Source organism: Callorhinchus milii, unplaced genomic scaffold, assembly GCF_018977255.1.
Source record: "Callorhinchus milii isolate IMCB2004 unplaced genomic scaffold, IMCB_Cmil_1.0 Scaffold73, whole genome shotgun sequence".
NCBI classification, from domain to species: domain Eukaryota; kingdom Metazoa; phylum Chordata; class Chondrichthyes; order Chimaeriformes; family Callorhinchidae; genus Callorhinchus; species Callorhinchus milii.
The window spans coordinates 8,926-23,750 of record NW_024704814.1 but is presented as its reverse complement, the minus strand read 5'-3'; the positions used below and the strand labels follow the sequence as shown (position 1 = coordinate 23,750).

General features: G+C 47.5%; 2 protein-coding genes across 2 annotated transcripts; both read right to left on the bottom strand.

Annotated features, from left to right (window-relative positions):
• Positions 1-446: 446 nt before the first annotated feature.
• Positions 447-6,495, bottom strand: LOC121851620 (deleted in malignant brain tumors 1 protein-like). The gene is made up of 3 exons (XM_042345683.1): positions 6,246-6,495; positions 3,864-4,148; positions 447-583 (listed from the first exon to the last, which is right to left on the bottom strand). Exons 1-3 carry the CDS (start codon positions 6,493-6,495, stop codon positions 447-449), a joined length of 672 nt encoding a protein of 223 aa, XP_042201617.1.
• A 1,370-nt stretch (positions 6,496-7,865) lies between these two features.
• Positions 7,866-14,058, bottom strand: LOC121851621 (deleted in malignant brain tumors 1 protein-like). The gene is made up of 3 exons (XM_042345686.1): positions 14,036-14,058; positions 9,456-9,788; positions 7,866-8,161 (listed from the first exon to the last, which is right to left on the bottom strand). The coding sequence occupies exons 2-3, from the start codon at positions 9,766-9,768 to the stop codon at positions 7,878-7,880; spliced, it is 597 nt and encodes a 198-aa protein (XP_042201620.1). The 5' UTR covers positions 9,769-9,788; positions 14,036-14,058; the 3' UTR covers positions 7,866-7,877.
• Positions 14,059-14,825: the final 767 nt, after the last annotated feature.

Genomic DNA, 14,825 nt, shown 5'->3' with positions numbered 1-14,825 from the left:
GTAATTTTATAAAATAGGTGAGTTCACCTTCAAAGTAAATCGTGTGGTGTTGTGCTTTTACTGTTTGAAGGCTGATTCTGGGACATTGCTGTGCACAGAATAGCTGTCGCGTTTACTCCAAAAATACCTACTCCTTGGACAGTACATCATGAAATGTGCTTTGAGACGTTTTCCTGATGAGAAAGTTTGAATATCAAATTAGGGAATTGTTATTATTGTCAGGTGCATTTTGTCGCTCAGACCTCAAGGTACCCAATTCACCTCCCAAAGTAGGGTAAAGAGAAAGACACAGAACTGGAAAGTGAGTGGATCAGGGTGTGCTAGGCAAAGGAATATGTAGTAAATTATACCAAGAGAAAATGCTGTGGCTTGAAGCAGAGTTTAAGCTGAAGACGGAATGGATTCTGAGAGCTTTGAGGAGATAAGTGGAGGTGTCAGCAAGTTTCTCATATAACCTTTTCTTGACAGCTGTGTATTTTTATTGGTCTGCATTCTACCTGGACCAGGACAAGAATTACTAGAGACAATGCGATCGTCATGGCTAGGCAAGCAATTTTCAATTTCGTCTGTGTAGACCAGGAATCTGTTACAAAGACATAAAAACAGCACTGGTCAGTGACTGAATCTTGATTAATCCAGTGACAGCATTTTATTTTGTCAGCCGGGTGTCCGACAGAAGGGGAAACGCATCATCTTACTTCGATATTCAAAGAAGTTCCATAGCGACAAATAAATACACTAAAGCACTGTGATGAGGCTTGTTTTGTTGACAGGTAAACACGGATGAAAGCATTCTACTTTTATAGAGCGGCATAGACACCATAGCTTTCAATTATGCTGGGCATTTTATGTTTTTCTATAGTCCTTCATATCGAATAATGCACATGGACATTTGGCCATTGTTCGAATTAAATGCAGTATGGAATGTATTTTCTGTTCACCTAATCCATAAGACGATTACATAAACCTGCGTTTACATAATTGCTTTCGCACAGGATAGCGTCAGGAAGCGCTGCGCAGTGTCCCATTGGCTGAGAAGCAAGGGAGACGGGGAGGAAAAGATGACCATAGGAGCATTGAAAGAGCAAAATCAACAACTAAGATTTAAAATAGATAACGCAAGGAGGTGAGTTTGAAGATTGGACGGAAGAGATCAGGTTATTAGGAGCACATTGGCCGAATGCCCTCTTTTTATTGAATCATAGATTCTTGAGCCAGAAGGAGGCCGTTCATCCCACCGTGCCTGTACCAGCTCTTTGAAAGTGCGACCGGCTAGGCCCACTACCCACAATTTGTATTCCTTTTTAAGTTACTACCTAATTCCATATTGGAAGCCTTTATCGAATTTGTTTCCACCACACTTTCAAGCAGTGCATTCAATACCATAACAAATCTCTGAATTTAAAAATTTCTCCTCGTCTCCCCTCTGCTTCTTTTGTCGACTATCTTAAATATCTCTTCCAAGGTGTAGGATTTCCTTAGCTAATGTGTTAAAAAATACCTTAAATTATATTTGCGATGTTCATATATTTGAGACATATGGTCATCCTCATTATGAGGGGAATTAGTTGTGACGATCTTCGAAGTTTATCTTTCCACAATGAGGAGAAAACAAAAGGCTTCTTATAAATAACAAACGTTTTCCATTGCTTATCAGTCATTTTCTCATGGAAAATTGGTCTGCAGCTGGAGACAGCTATGTTGCTTTTGTTTTTACATAGGAGCCTTGCAAGAAAAATAATAGGTGAAACGTCGCCTAATCAACAGTATAAACGGTGACCGATTCGAAAGAAAAATGTGTAAGGAAGAAATTAGATTTGTTGTTGTGAACTATATTCCAGCTTCTAACGAAGGAAGGTGAAGTTTGCGGTTCAAACAATACTAAACATACAATAATACCTGGATACATTTGGGTGAAACTGTATATCAATACAAGTTTCAGGACTTATATTTCGATTCCAGTGAGTAATTGGACACTGCTCCTCTATCTCTATAGCAGCGTTTAGTTTGGTAAATTTAAATCATTGTGAACCACAGTATATATGGATACGTAACCAGAAGTTGATATCTTCTTCTAATTACTTATAATCAATATTAATCTGAATTAATAAATCTTGATTAAGAGTACAACATTTGTGTAAGTCCTTACTTCACAGCAGGAACATGAAAATCAATGAACGCTTAGAAAGGAGAAGTCCCTCAATCCTAGTACCATTCTGATAAATCTCCTTTGCACCCACTCCAAGACCCTGACATACTTCCTAAACTGTGGTGCACAGATTTGGACACAATACTCCATCTAAGTCCTAACCAGAGATTTGCAAATGTTCAGCATAATCTCACTAATATTGTTATTCTACACCCCTATTGGTAAAGCCGTGTATCACATACGCTTCTTAAAAAAAATCTCCAACCTATGCTGCCACGTTCACGGAATGGATGATCTGAAACTTCAAGTCTCTCTACTCTGCGCCCCTTTTAAGCCTCTACCATTTATTGTGTGTTATCTCTCCTCAATCCTCTACCTAAAGTGCATCAATTCACACTTCAATGCACCAAATTGCTTCTTTCATGCGGCTGCCCATTTCGTCATTCTGTCTTTGACCTCCTGCAGTCAGCTACCATCCTACTCACTTTTTCCAACGTTTACAAGATTTGTGTCATCGGCAAACATTAAAAGGTTGCTCCTTATGTCCAATTCCATGCCATCGATTTAGGTCAAAATAGATTTGGTCACAATCGCGACCCTGAGAGATACAAGTGAATACCTCATTCCAACCTACGAATAAAAATCCTTCACCCCTAACTTCAACATTCTGTCTCCCGAACAATTTTAGATCCATGTTCCCATGGGCGTCAATTTTGCTTACTTGTCTACTATGTGGCCCTTTATCAAACGTGTTTTGAAAGTGCACCTGTACAACATCAACTGCATTAATTTCATCGACTCTCTGCGATACATGATTGAAGAAATCAACATAATGTAAACAGATAATAATATGTCTGTTTTGAGTTCCCCTAACAGCGATGCTCAAACCTGGGCTTGCTAGGTCTCAAATAAATGACAAGTGATGTTGCACTCGGTGGGAGGAGGGGTAAATGCAGCTGGAATGTCAGAAATAAATCAATACCGATTGGTTTCTTGAACGAGCCAGGCGGGTACATATTATTCCAAAGCATTGCTGATTGCAGAACAGTGTGGCTGACCAGTGAGACCTGAAAGAGCAGATTAGTCAATGTGGGAGGAAATCTTACCACTCAGCTTCTGTTAACCATGCAAAGCAAATACCTAACTGATTCTAGGTGCGCAAACATTGGGAAAGCTTGACTAACAGCGAAATCAGTTCCAATTTATATGCACAGTCTGGGGTTTGGCTTTCATTGATTCGTAGTTAACACCCACAGGTAATGATGAGCCGAGATTGTCCCGCCTCTCGAGTACAGAAGGGGGGATATCGGTGGGGGCATGATATTGTTTGGTGGACGGAAGCAGAGAGATAAGGGAGGAAGAAGAGAAAGTGGTGGGGTGAGAGCGTGGAAGGGAAAATGGAGGACTGAGTGTGAGAGTGGTTGTGCGAGGAGAGAAATCGGGGAGGGGAGAGACACGGTGTGCAGTGTGGGAGCAAGTGTTTGGCGATATGTGTGAGAACGATTAGGGATATGGGTGGAAAAAAAGTGGACAGAGAATGGCGAGAATGGCGGAGAGGGGCTCAAGGGTGCGAAGATATAGATGAAATACATAGAGGACAGCCGAATGTAACTTGGAAATATGATCGATGTTACAAAAAGTGTTTACAACAGGAGCTGCTGTAAATGGTCGAAGCAGATACAGGTTATTGTGTGAGATTTTACTGAGCTCTTACCCCGCAAAGTGATTCCCACTCGGTCACTCTCTGGTGATGCGAACTCTCGGCCGTCTACGCGTATGGTATATTTACACCAGTAATGACCTCTACTGATCTCCGATGTGGTGAATATTGCTATGGTAGTATTCCCTGGAGTTGAATGTGATGTGATAAACTCGCCGTCTCTGTATAAAGAGAAATTGCTGCCAGGATAATTCCCAGAACATGAGATCTCAGCGAATTCTCCTCTCACAAACATCCGGGAATCTATTTTCAGAGAAAGGGTGGGTTTCCGGAGTCGATCTGGAATTAAAACACAGTAAAAATAATCTCACAGACACTCGCTTTGTGGCACATACAAAGATGAGGTCCGAGTAACAGTGATCATTTGCTTTTTCAATGGGCTGTAGGAGGCGTCAGGACTACGTGTTGGGGAAATGGTTGAGGGGAAACACCAAATCTTTGCCTACAAAGAGGACAGGGGAACAACTGCGAAGCACGCCATGGACTGGGGCAATATATAGTTTCAACCAGCGAAAGCATGAGTGGAATTCAATCTGATACTTCTGTGTGATCTTCAGACAGGATTTTAACCACAATCGAGTGGAAGTCTGGACCTTCACATGAGGGAATGAGTGATAAAAGGATTGAGGGTTTGAGAAGGTGTGAGTGAGTAATAGAGGGTGTGAGCTGCAACTTGGTGTTTGGGAGGTAATGGAGGTGTGATGGTGTGCAATCGATTTAAAGAGAGGTCCAGAAAAACGAATCGAGCGTGTGAGTATAACAGTGACAGAGGACGTTTGGATCCACGTACAGCTTGACTGAGTGTGCTAGTGAAAGCTGCAGTTATGGATAGTTATAGAGTGATGGACAGCTTAAGTGATTGTGAGGTGTGCGAAGGGAGGTCTCGATTAGCAGACGCATGGAGCGAATGCGAGAGGGAAATAGGGCTGCATGAAAGTGAGTGACAGAGGGAAAGTGAATGAGGCTGAGGGAGCTTGAAAGAGATGGACAGAATGAGTGTGATAGGTACACAGGGTGGTAGAGCATGATAGATTGAGGGAGAAAGCGTGAGAGCGACGGAGTCGGATACAGAGAAGGGTTGTTGGATATATAGAGTGTGAGAGAGTGGCAGGGTTGTACAAAGTGTTTCAGATTGACGGATGGAGAGTGTGTGAGAGGGATGGTTCGAGAGAGTGAGTGCTAGGGGAGAAGGGAGGCGTAGAATGACTTTAGGTAGATGGAGGGGATGCGTGTGAGAGGGTCATGCGAAGTTACAGAGTCAGATGAAGCGTGTGTAAGAAAGATGGAAGGAGGTATGGAGTCTGATGGATGGAGAGAGAGTTTGTGTCAAACTGACGGCGGGTTGTAGAGAGAAAGTGAAAGGGACAGAGGAAGAGAGTGAGAGATGGAAAGAATGAAATATAGTGAGATGTCGGGAGACAATTAGGTGGCGAGAGATTGAATGGATGGAGGGAGATGTAGTGAGGTATAGAGTCGGAGGGAGAGACTGAGGGCAATAGTGAAGGATGGAGGTCTTGAGTGATTGACAGATAGAGTGAGTGTGAGACACGAATGAGGAGCTCACACTCAACGAATTGCTGAAGAGAAAGTTTGGGAGAGGGGAAGAGAGAAAATCTGACTTAAACGTGAGATGGAGAGAGTCAGAAAAAGCGAGAGATTGAAAGTGAGATTGAGAGAGAGAGAGATATATGCAGAGATATGGAGTTTGGTGGGCGGAGAGATGGAGAGATTTTAAAAGGGGAGAGGATGGGCAAATAGCAATAGAGAGAAGCAGACGTGCAGCACATGGAAAGGTAGTGAAATTGGGTGATGGAGATTTTGAAATATATACTGGAAACTCGGAAAATTTCTAAGCTATTCAGCCCCGCGAAGCTGTTCCACCACTCTATAAGATTATATATGGAGAGACAGAGAAATGGCGAGAGAGAGAAAGAGACAGAGTGAGAGATAGAGAGTGTGAAAGAGAGGGAGAATATTTACATATATTAAAACGTCCCATCAAATGTTCGAGACGCATCAATGAACTTCAGAGTATACACTGTGTAGTGCAGTGTCTGTTTTTTTTTGGCACAAATAGGATGGAGACAGTGAGGAATTGACAGATGGAGGACAATGAGCTACAGAGAGAAAGAGAGACAGAGAGACAAACTGAGAGAAACAAATAAAGAAACAAAGAAACAAACAAAGAAACAAACAAAGAAACAAACAAAGAAACAAACAAAGAAAGAATGCAGGAGAAAGAAAGAAAGCAGAAGAAAGATTGAGAAGAAGAGATAGAGCGTGAGAAAGCAAGGAGAATGAAAGTCTGAGAGACACAGATAAAGTGAAGGCGAGACAGACAGAGACGTTGAGAAAGAGATGGAGGAATTTACTTACCCATACACACCACACCTGCGTCCTCGCCGTGATTACAGTTGTGATGGCTCAAGGTTCTAGCGGGGCATCGCCACAGGTGGGACTCATTACCGACACAGGCCACGTCATCGAGCCAGATCTGACCTTTCCCTTTTCCAAACATCGCACTGGTCACGGCAGCGATCACCGGCCCACAGCCCAGCTCCGAGCAAACAACATCAGCGTCAGCCAAATCCCAATTATCGTCACACACTGTGCCCCACAGCCCCATAAACAGCATCTCAACCCGGCCCGAACAGCAGTGAGATCCATTCACCAGCCGTAACTCAGTCTGGTCTGTGCGAGAGAGAGAGAGAGAGAGAGATTCTACAACAGCGGGAAGGTTAAATTTGCATAGAGCCTTTCACGTCGGCAGGACGTCTCAAGGCGTTTGACATTGTACAGAATTTCAGACCTGATCTGGGGTCAGTGTGGGGAACGGGAGGGAGGGAAAGGGGTGGGGGGGAGCGATGGCATGCTCGAAGAGGAGCGTTTTAAGGAGGACGGGAAGGAGGCTAACGAGTGAGCGATGCTGAGTGTTTGGGGAATGGAGTTCCAGAGGTTGGGGGCAGAGTGGCTGAAGGCTCTCCTGCCAACGATGGAGCATGTAAGCGACGGGAGCCGGCTGAGCGGATGCAATGCATTAGTTGGTAGAGGGTTATGAGTTTGCAGAAGCAGGCTGGGTCGTGGCCATGGAGAGCTTTGTGTGTGAGGACCAGGCGCTGGAACCGGATCCTCTGAGGGATAGGGAGCCAGTGGAGTCGGGTGAGTGTCGGGGAGATGGGGTCACGGAAGTTGTTGCGGGGAAGAAACGTGCTGCAGAGTTCTGGATTATCTGCAGCCTGCGGAAGGAGGAGTCTACGAGTTTGAGAGAGGGAGAGAGAGAGAAAGCGAGCAGGAATGAGGGAGGGAGGGATGGTGCGAGACAAAGACATCAACAAGCCATCACGTCTGCAAGTTTGAGACAGAGATAGAGAGGGAGAGAGAGAGGGGGAGAGGAAAAAAAAAGACATCTGATCTGTGAGCGAGAGAAAAGAGAGTGTGAGAGAGAAATTGTGTGAGACCGAGTTCGTGAGCGGTAGACACATTAACCGGCCGTATTTCCATCTGGTCTGCGAGGGAGAGAGAGAGAGAGAGAGGAGAGAGAGAGAGAGATAGCGAGAGCGCGAGAGAGTGGGTGAGAAAGAGACATATTATGTAAAGTATCCCCATGCCATTTCCGAGAGAGAGAGTGAGTGTGAGATGGAGTAGCCAGATGGCGACAGAAGAACGAGGTTCATCCAATTTGCCTTCCACCATCCTCATAGTAACAACATGTTGTGCCCCAAGCTACATACTGTACACTGAAACAATATTTTCACGCAGCCATCTATCTTATCTGTTCTACTGTTCAGTACAAGATAAATCAGCGAATCGTTCTCCCAGGGCTCACCACTGTGCTCAGTCCCATCTTGTGCTCACAGAAATCCCGATTTGCTCACCCTCAAATGAGCTGTGCTCACAGTCACCCACGTGCTCACTCCCCTGTACTGACACTCACACTCTATGCCAACGCTCACCCCCTTGTGCTCCCACTCACATTCCTGTACTCAACCCCCCCATTCCGACGCTATGTTAATGTACATTATTGTGGTTGTGGTCTATACCTGAACAGGTTATGCCAATGTCCTGTCCGTGTCCGCAGTCTGGTCGACCAACCACACGACCCGATCGTTCTCCAAAGCGAGCGTTACCTGAGGCCGATACAGCAAATCCACATCCCAAAAGTTTGCAAATATGTACTGCAATTTCCGTGTTCAGGTTCTCGCCACAAAGTGTCGCCCAAGTGTCATTGCTGTACAGCTCTAATCTCCCCGCACAGCGGCTGCCTCCATTCACCAGTCTGGGTGGTTTACCTCCTGCAAATACAATCCATTATGCACATCCACAACTGTAATATATAATGTATAATGTATATACAATTAGCTCAATTTGAGGTCGTTTGACACTGGGTTGGAAGAGGTGTGCATAATACCCCCACCACCACCACGGACACCCCCACACCCCCACCATCGGCCATGCTCACCCGCCACCCGTGCTCACCCAGCACCTTGTTCTCAACCAAACTGCACTTACCCACCGCACCTGCTCACTCCCCCGTGCTTTCCCACACGACTGTGCTCACCAGCCTTCTATGCTCATCACCCCACAGTCGCTCGCCTGTGGTCACACACCCTTGTGCTTAACACCCGCTTCGCTTTCCCTGCCTCTGCTCAACCCCCTTTTGTTGATCTCCTGTGCTCAACATCGCTGTTCTAACCCCCCTCCTTGTATTCTACGCAAACTCTGGGCTCATCCTACGTTTAACGCCCCGCCACCGTGCTTCTCACCTTTTGCTCACCCCCTGTGCTGAACCCTCGCGCTCAAACCAAAGTACTTTCAACCCTGTGCTCAGCTCCACTGTGTTCACTTCTCGTGTGCTCACCCCTCCCAGTGCTCAAACACCCACACGTACTAATCCCCATTGTGTACACTGCTCTTTGTGCTGACCCTCCACTGAACTCACCCTCTGTGGTCACCCCCACTCACCAAATTCTCAATTGTCTCGCTGTGCTCAACCACACTTGAGCTCTCCACAAACTGTGCTCAACACCTTTGTACTCTCCCCAACTTTTGGTCAACTCACTTGTGCCCAATCTCAAATATGTTCTTCAGCAATGCGTTGAAACCACTTCTGCTCTCCGCGCCGTGTGCTTAATCCTTGCTCTCACCCTTCTCTCTTTTCATCTGATTCCCTTGCTCATAGCCCCCTAAGCTTACAACCCGCTTTTAACCCCAGTCTGTGCTGCTGCAAGCGATCACACACCCTTTGCTCTCCCGCCCACCCACGTTGCTCATCGTCCTGTTCTTGCACATGACTGTGCGCTCATCCGTTTGTGGTAAACCCCAAAGTTCTTACCCAATCACCGTTTTCACTCCCTGCTCCACCCCCGTCTTGTGTTCACCCAAATTTGCTCACCCACAATTTGCTCCACTACCACCTCTTCTCACTCTTCTGTATTGATCGCCCTGTTCTCATCTCTCCCCACAAACCCACCTCCCTCATCCAACTGGTGCTCAGTAGCCTGTAACACGCAGCCCACTGTATCGAACCCAATGTGGTCACACCCGAAAATATGAGAACTGATAATCATAAGAGAATGAATTGTTTACCTAAGCAGATGACACCGGCATCAAAGGAGTGTGACAGTGAATAGTGACTCCAGTTCCCCGAGTGACACTCCCTCAGAGTAGACTCACTCCCTCTGCAGTGAACACCATATGTCACAATGTAGCCTGAGCCCCTCCCAAATTGGGCGTCTCCTGATGCTGACAGCGCCCCTCCACAGCCCAACTCATTACACACCACAGCCGCGGCCTTCATATCCCAGGTCAGATCATCTTTGTAGTCAGTGCCATCCACTGTGCCCCATTGTCCTCTGTGGTAAACCTCCACTCTCCCGGCGCACGGGCTGCTGCCATTCATCAGCCGCAGACTCCCACTCTCTGTAAAACATCACCCACAGTATTAATTGTCTGTTTCCTGTTTGACTTCCAGGATAATACAATAAATACAATACAATGTACATGCAACGAGAGCCTGTCACAGTCGGAGTGTGTCTGGGGGTAAACAACACAACAAAAATCATAATCATAATGGTTGCACTCACTGCTGGCGACATTCCGTCCACAACTCGTGTTTCACATTAACAGCAACAGTTTACTACACTACTAACTCGAACTGTTGCAGCTAATTTGCGAACAAAACTAGTGTTATTATAATTTATATTCCATCCTATACTTTATATTATTAAACTTTATATCAGATTATTATAATTTATATTATAATAGACTACACTGGATTAGTATAATTACATTGAGCTATTGTGCTTTATTTTAGATTATTATACTTATGTTAGATTATTATATTTAATATTTAGTTTCACGGGCAGGGCGGAATGTTAGGCAACTTTCCTCACCCCAGATGCCTCCGTTTACATAGCATTCAGTACGAAGCCGTTACTCAATTGGGAGGCCTCTCTTCCGGAGATAACAATCTTCTTAAAATATAAACAGTAATTTGGTCAATCATTCTACGACTATTTATAAGACAGCGCTGTGCGCGATTGGCTGCCACTTTTCGCTCACCAAATATACAGCCTATTCACCAACAGTGAAGCGCTTCGAAGAAGTGATTATTTAGTTATCGGCGGATACAGGGATACATACATAGACACAAACGTTGTCGCATTACTCGTGTATTGGTTGCTCAGGTTTGTGACTGCAATTCAGCAACACACCCAACAGACCCCAGATATAACCCTGCCTTACACCAGAGACCAGCCAGCCCCAGGGCACAGCCCATCAACCAGGGCCTGACAACGCCCACTCACCACGCAGGCTCACCCCATCCAGGCAAAGCGCCTCAATTCATTGGTCAGCTCCACCCCAGATGTCCAGCTACCTCAGATCTCTCTCCTTATCGGCGTTAACAACTCTTCCCATCACAAGCTGCAGATCATCCAAATTTCGGCAGCTCGTGTACTCTCAGGCTCCGTGATCTCATTTCTGCCGCCCTGGCCCGACTCCACTGACTCTCCATCCCCCAGAGAATCGAGCTCAAGATGCACGTCCTCACCTTGAAGGCCATCCATGGCCATGCTCACTCCTACCTCTCTGACCTGCTGACTCCCTAACAAACTGCCCGCTCCCTCCGTTGAGCGGGCTCCGGCCTGTTCCATGTCTTCCGCCAGACCCGCCGTAGCATCGGCGGCCAGGTTTTCAGCCTTTCTGCTCCCTTACTCTGGAACTCCACCCCACTTTCCCTTTACCTCGTTTGTTCCCTTGCCTCCTTCAAGGCCGGTCTAAAGAACATTTATTCCTATCTGCCTTTGGTCTCACTCCCATCTCTCTATCTTCGCTCGCCGCTACACCACCTCTGTCCCATGTCCAGTCCTCGACTGCTGACTTTTCAGCCTTTTGAGACTCCCTCCCGGCCTAAAGAGTAATGATGTTGTTGCTGTTGTTGTAGCTCACCCCTGGGATAAGCTTCCACGCCCTGGGCATCCACATACAGGCTGTGCCTCTCCCATGCTGAGATCGCCATCGCAGGCGCAGTACAGCCCACATTCAAGGCAAAGTACCCAGAGTCCAGATTATACACCCTGGATAGCTTCACCCTCGGCACAGCTACTCTCAACAGAGCACAATCTCAGCCAACACCCAAAGCACCAATAAAACCCCCCAGCCTGGTTCCCACCGCACTTCGCCAGGCCACAAACACACCAAACATGGCGGAGAACCCAAGCCTTAGATGAGAGGCAACTCCACCTCAGCGCACATTACCCCAATGCACAGACCTCGCCAGCAAACAGCAAACCCCAGCCAATGCATAGCTCCCCCACGCCGTCTACAAAACTCCAGAGGTACAGCTCCACCGATGCACAGCACCTCCCCAAACGCACAATCCTCCCTTCGTGGTACCATTCTACCTACGAGGGCACAGCCTCCCACACGCTCTTCCAACACCCAGGCCCAGACCCGCTAGAAAACCCAATATTCCGCCCAGCCACAACCTCGGATACCGGAGCACATACATCCCAAGAGATTGCGCCCCCACATCCCAAACAGAAACCACAAGCCGCAGGCACAGCACCCAAATTCACAGAACCCCCGAGGCGTAACACCACCCTATACACCACCCCTCTCCACCGCCAACCACCGCACCCCCACCACCATCACCCCCACGCCCCATCGAACACAGAATACTTGACGAAGGCGGAACACGACTCGTGGTCTGAGGGATGGTGAGGTGACCTGAGGCATGGTCGAATAGGAAGATCTTCAGGTGCCATTTGAGAATGGAGAAGGAAGGGATAAGGCAGAGCGTTAGATGGACATCGGTACGCATCGGTGGCTGAAATTGCGGAAACAAACGTGGGCCTGCGGTGTGAGGCAGCGTCGGAGCCGGGAGTCGTTGCGGAGGTGGGGGGGGGGGGGGGGGGGGGAGGGGGGGGAGGCAGAGCGGGTCATGGCGCAGATGTGGGGGCAGAATTTATTGTTGAGGGTCAAACAAGACCCTAAGTTTCGGGACTGACTTGGCAAAGTGGAGAGAGCAAACATGGATGGTGATGCTGTCAGCGTCTGAGTTGGGAACAATGGACCGAGCGGCAGTTCCTCTCGCCGGACGTGTGCTGTGACCGCGGGCCGTCAGTCAGTCAGGGTCATGGTGTTCTTGTCTCACAGGACAAGACGTGCCGCGAGGCTCAGCGACTGCCTGATGGGATATAGCCATCACAGATCAGTGTTATGCACCTCCAGACACCAGGCACCACCTCTTCCCTGACGGTGGCAGATGTTAACTGTAACGCGTCCAGACACACGGCTAAATATATCGCTGGGGAAGGTTCTGCGTGAGGAACTTCCCAGCCCTGCCTTGTTCATACGCCGGCAGAAAGATCCCAATTATTAAGCCTCGTATTTGATCTGACCTCTGAGAACCCCCACCGCTCTCCCCCCACCCCGCCCACCACCGATGACTCCCAAGATTTCACAAGGATTGAATGACAGCATATTGTGTAAGCAGCCAAATTATACACTGCGACAACCGACTAAATAGCAATGTGTTCTGAGAGGATGTGTGTGTGTCACTGCGAGTAAGAGTCTGTCTGCATGCGGAGCTTGAATCCACAATGTGTTGACCCGGGAGTCGGTGAGCTGGTGCGGGAGAGCGACAAAGATGTAAAAAGTGTCACAGTAAAAACTATCAATGCACAAAGGTTTTTTGGGGACCCAGGAGTTTGCAGACACTGCCATCTGCGTGAAAGACCCCAGGTACAGGTGTTGTTTGAGTTGCTGCCACTGACCTTCTCTCTCCCCCACACCTCCCCCCCTCTCCATCCCCATCTATATGCAGGTGGTGCAGGTACTTGTCTGACGAGACGCTGCAGGACATCTCCCAACGCTTCTTGGTAGAGATAGAGCGTGGCCTTGGCAGAGACACCAACCCGACCTACTCCTTCAAGATGTTGCCTAACTTCATCAGATCCATGCCATATTGCACGGCTAAGCCAGCATCGTGCCCGGCATCACCGGCACTCTCAGGCCGCTCGCTTGACTCGCTCTTGTTAGGCCTCTTGCCTCCAAGGCAGAAGGCTGTGCACTTGAGCTGCCCCCACCACCCATGTCAAGGTGGGAGTGTAAAGTCCAGCCTGATGCTCAGTGCTGTCCATGCTGATGGGGGGAGTGCTGGCCAGCGATGCTCTGGGTTGGGAGGGTGTAGCTGTTCTGCTGTTTATAGCAGAACACTCGCACACACTCACTCACACACGCACGCACACCCCAAAACACTCACACTCCTACACACACGCATTGACTAACACACACTCACACAAACACCTATTCATTTCCTCACACAAAAGGACACACACAATCACTCATACACACAAACATCGCACACACACACAACCACTCATATAGTGACACACTCAATCACACACAAACACTCGTAATCCCACACTCGCTCACACAAACACGCACTCTCTGTCTCACCAACACACAGACTCACACATTCACATTCTCACGGGTAGGTCGAGGTACAAACGGAAGTTTTAAGCCAGTCTACTAACGTGGCCTGTGGATTGTGTGACGGCTTTTCCTCCTATTCCCCAGATGGAGATGAATAGAGGCAGAGACTCACTCTGAGCAGTTAATGCTTCCACAGCAGCTTCTCTCTGCGATATTGCGTCACTAACCTGCAGGTTCCACTGTTTTTCTCTCCAGAAATATCACTGCACAAGAAAAAAAATCAAAGCAGAATTCATTAATAAATATTTCATACAAACAGGGATCTGATTACACCAGGAATGGTCAATCGTTAGGGCAGCCATTAAATGTTATCGAAATATGGTCTGCAGTGGGGAAATAAGCTCAAGCAACGACACAAAAGGGAAGAGAAAGGACAGGGAATGGGATTAGAGTGGGGGGCTTCAGTGGAGGAGCGAGCACAAGCACAGATATGATGGGGAAAGAGAGAACAGGGAACGGGATTATAGTGGTGAGATTTAGTGCGGGAGTGAGCACGAACAAAGGCACAATGGGGAGAGGCGACAAAAAGGACTGAACCAAGAGCTCTTTCATAGACTCATAAATGCTACACTGGGCTGAACGTCATGTTCTGTTCTCGGATTATTTCTATTTCTGTTTAGAGTCTTCGAGAAGGTTAGGTTTGGTGACCTCCCTCCCCCCAGAAAGAGATCTATTTATCTCAACAATCGTTAATAGGCAGAATACACGGTTTGTCCCCTTCGGTAAGGATTGCGTTCACTGGCTATCGTCGAACCTCTCCCGTTCCCCATCAACAACAACTTGAGTTTTGACAAATACCATTTATGTAGCAATATAGCAATATATAGCTTCATGCGGAGAAGGGACCCAGAAGACGTTATCATTGCAACGATCTGCCTCCCGGTTCAACCTTCTCTGTACCAGTAACAGCAGCCCGAGTTCTTTCCTGACTCCGACTCCCCCTGCATTTCCGTCTGC

Excerpts from the sequence above, each read along its gene's own strand:
- LOC121851620 (XM_042345683.1), bottom strand. The coding sequence starts at position 6,495 with ATGGGGCTGTGGGGCACAGTGTGTGACGATAATTGGGATTTGGCTGAC. Across the intron at positions 4,149-6,245 it reads CGCAGGTGTGGTGTGTATGG|ATCGACTCCGGAAACCCACC; the intron begins GTAAGTAAATTC and ends TTTTAATTCCAG. Across the intron at positions 584-3,863 it reads AGTGGGAATCACTTTGCGGG|ATTCCTGGTCTACACAGACG; the intron begins GTAAGAGCTCAG and ends TCTTTGTAACAG.
- LOC121851621 (XM_042345686.1), bottom strand. The coding sequence starts at position 9,768 with ATGAATGGCAGCAGCCCGTGCGCCGGGAGAGTGGAGGTTTACCACAGA. Across the intron at positions 8,162-9,455 it reads TGCCGGTGTCATCTGCTTAG|GAGGTAAACCACCCAGACTG; the intron begins GTAAACAATTCA and ends TTGTATTTGCAG.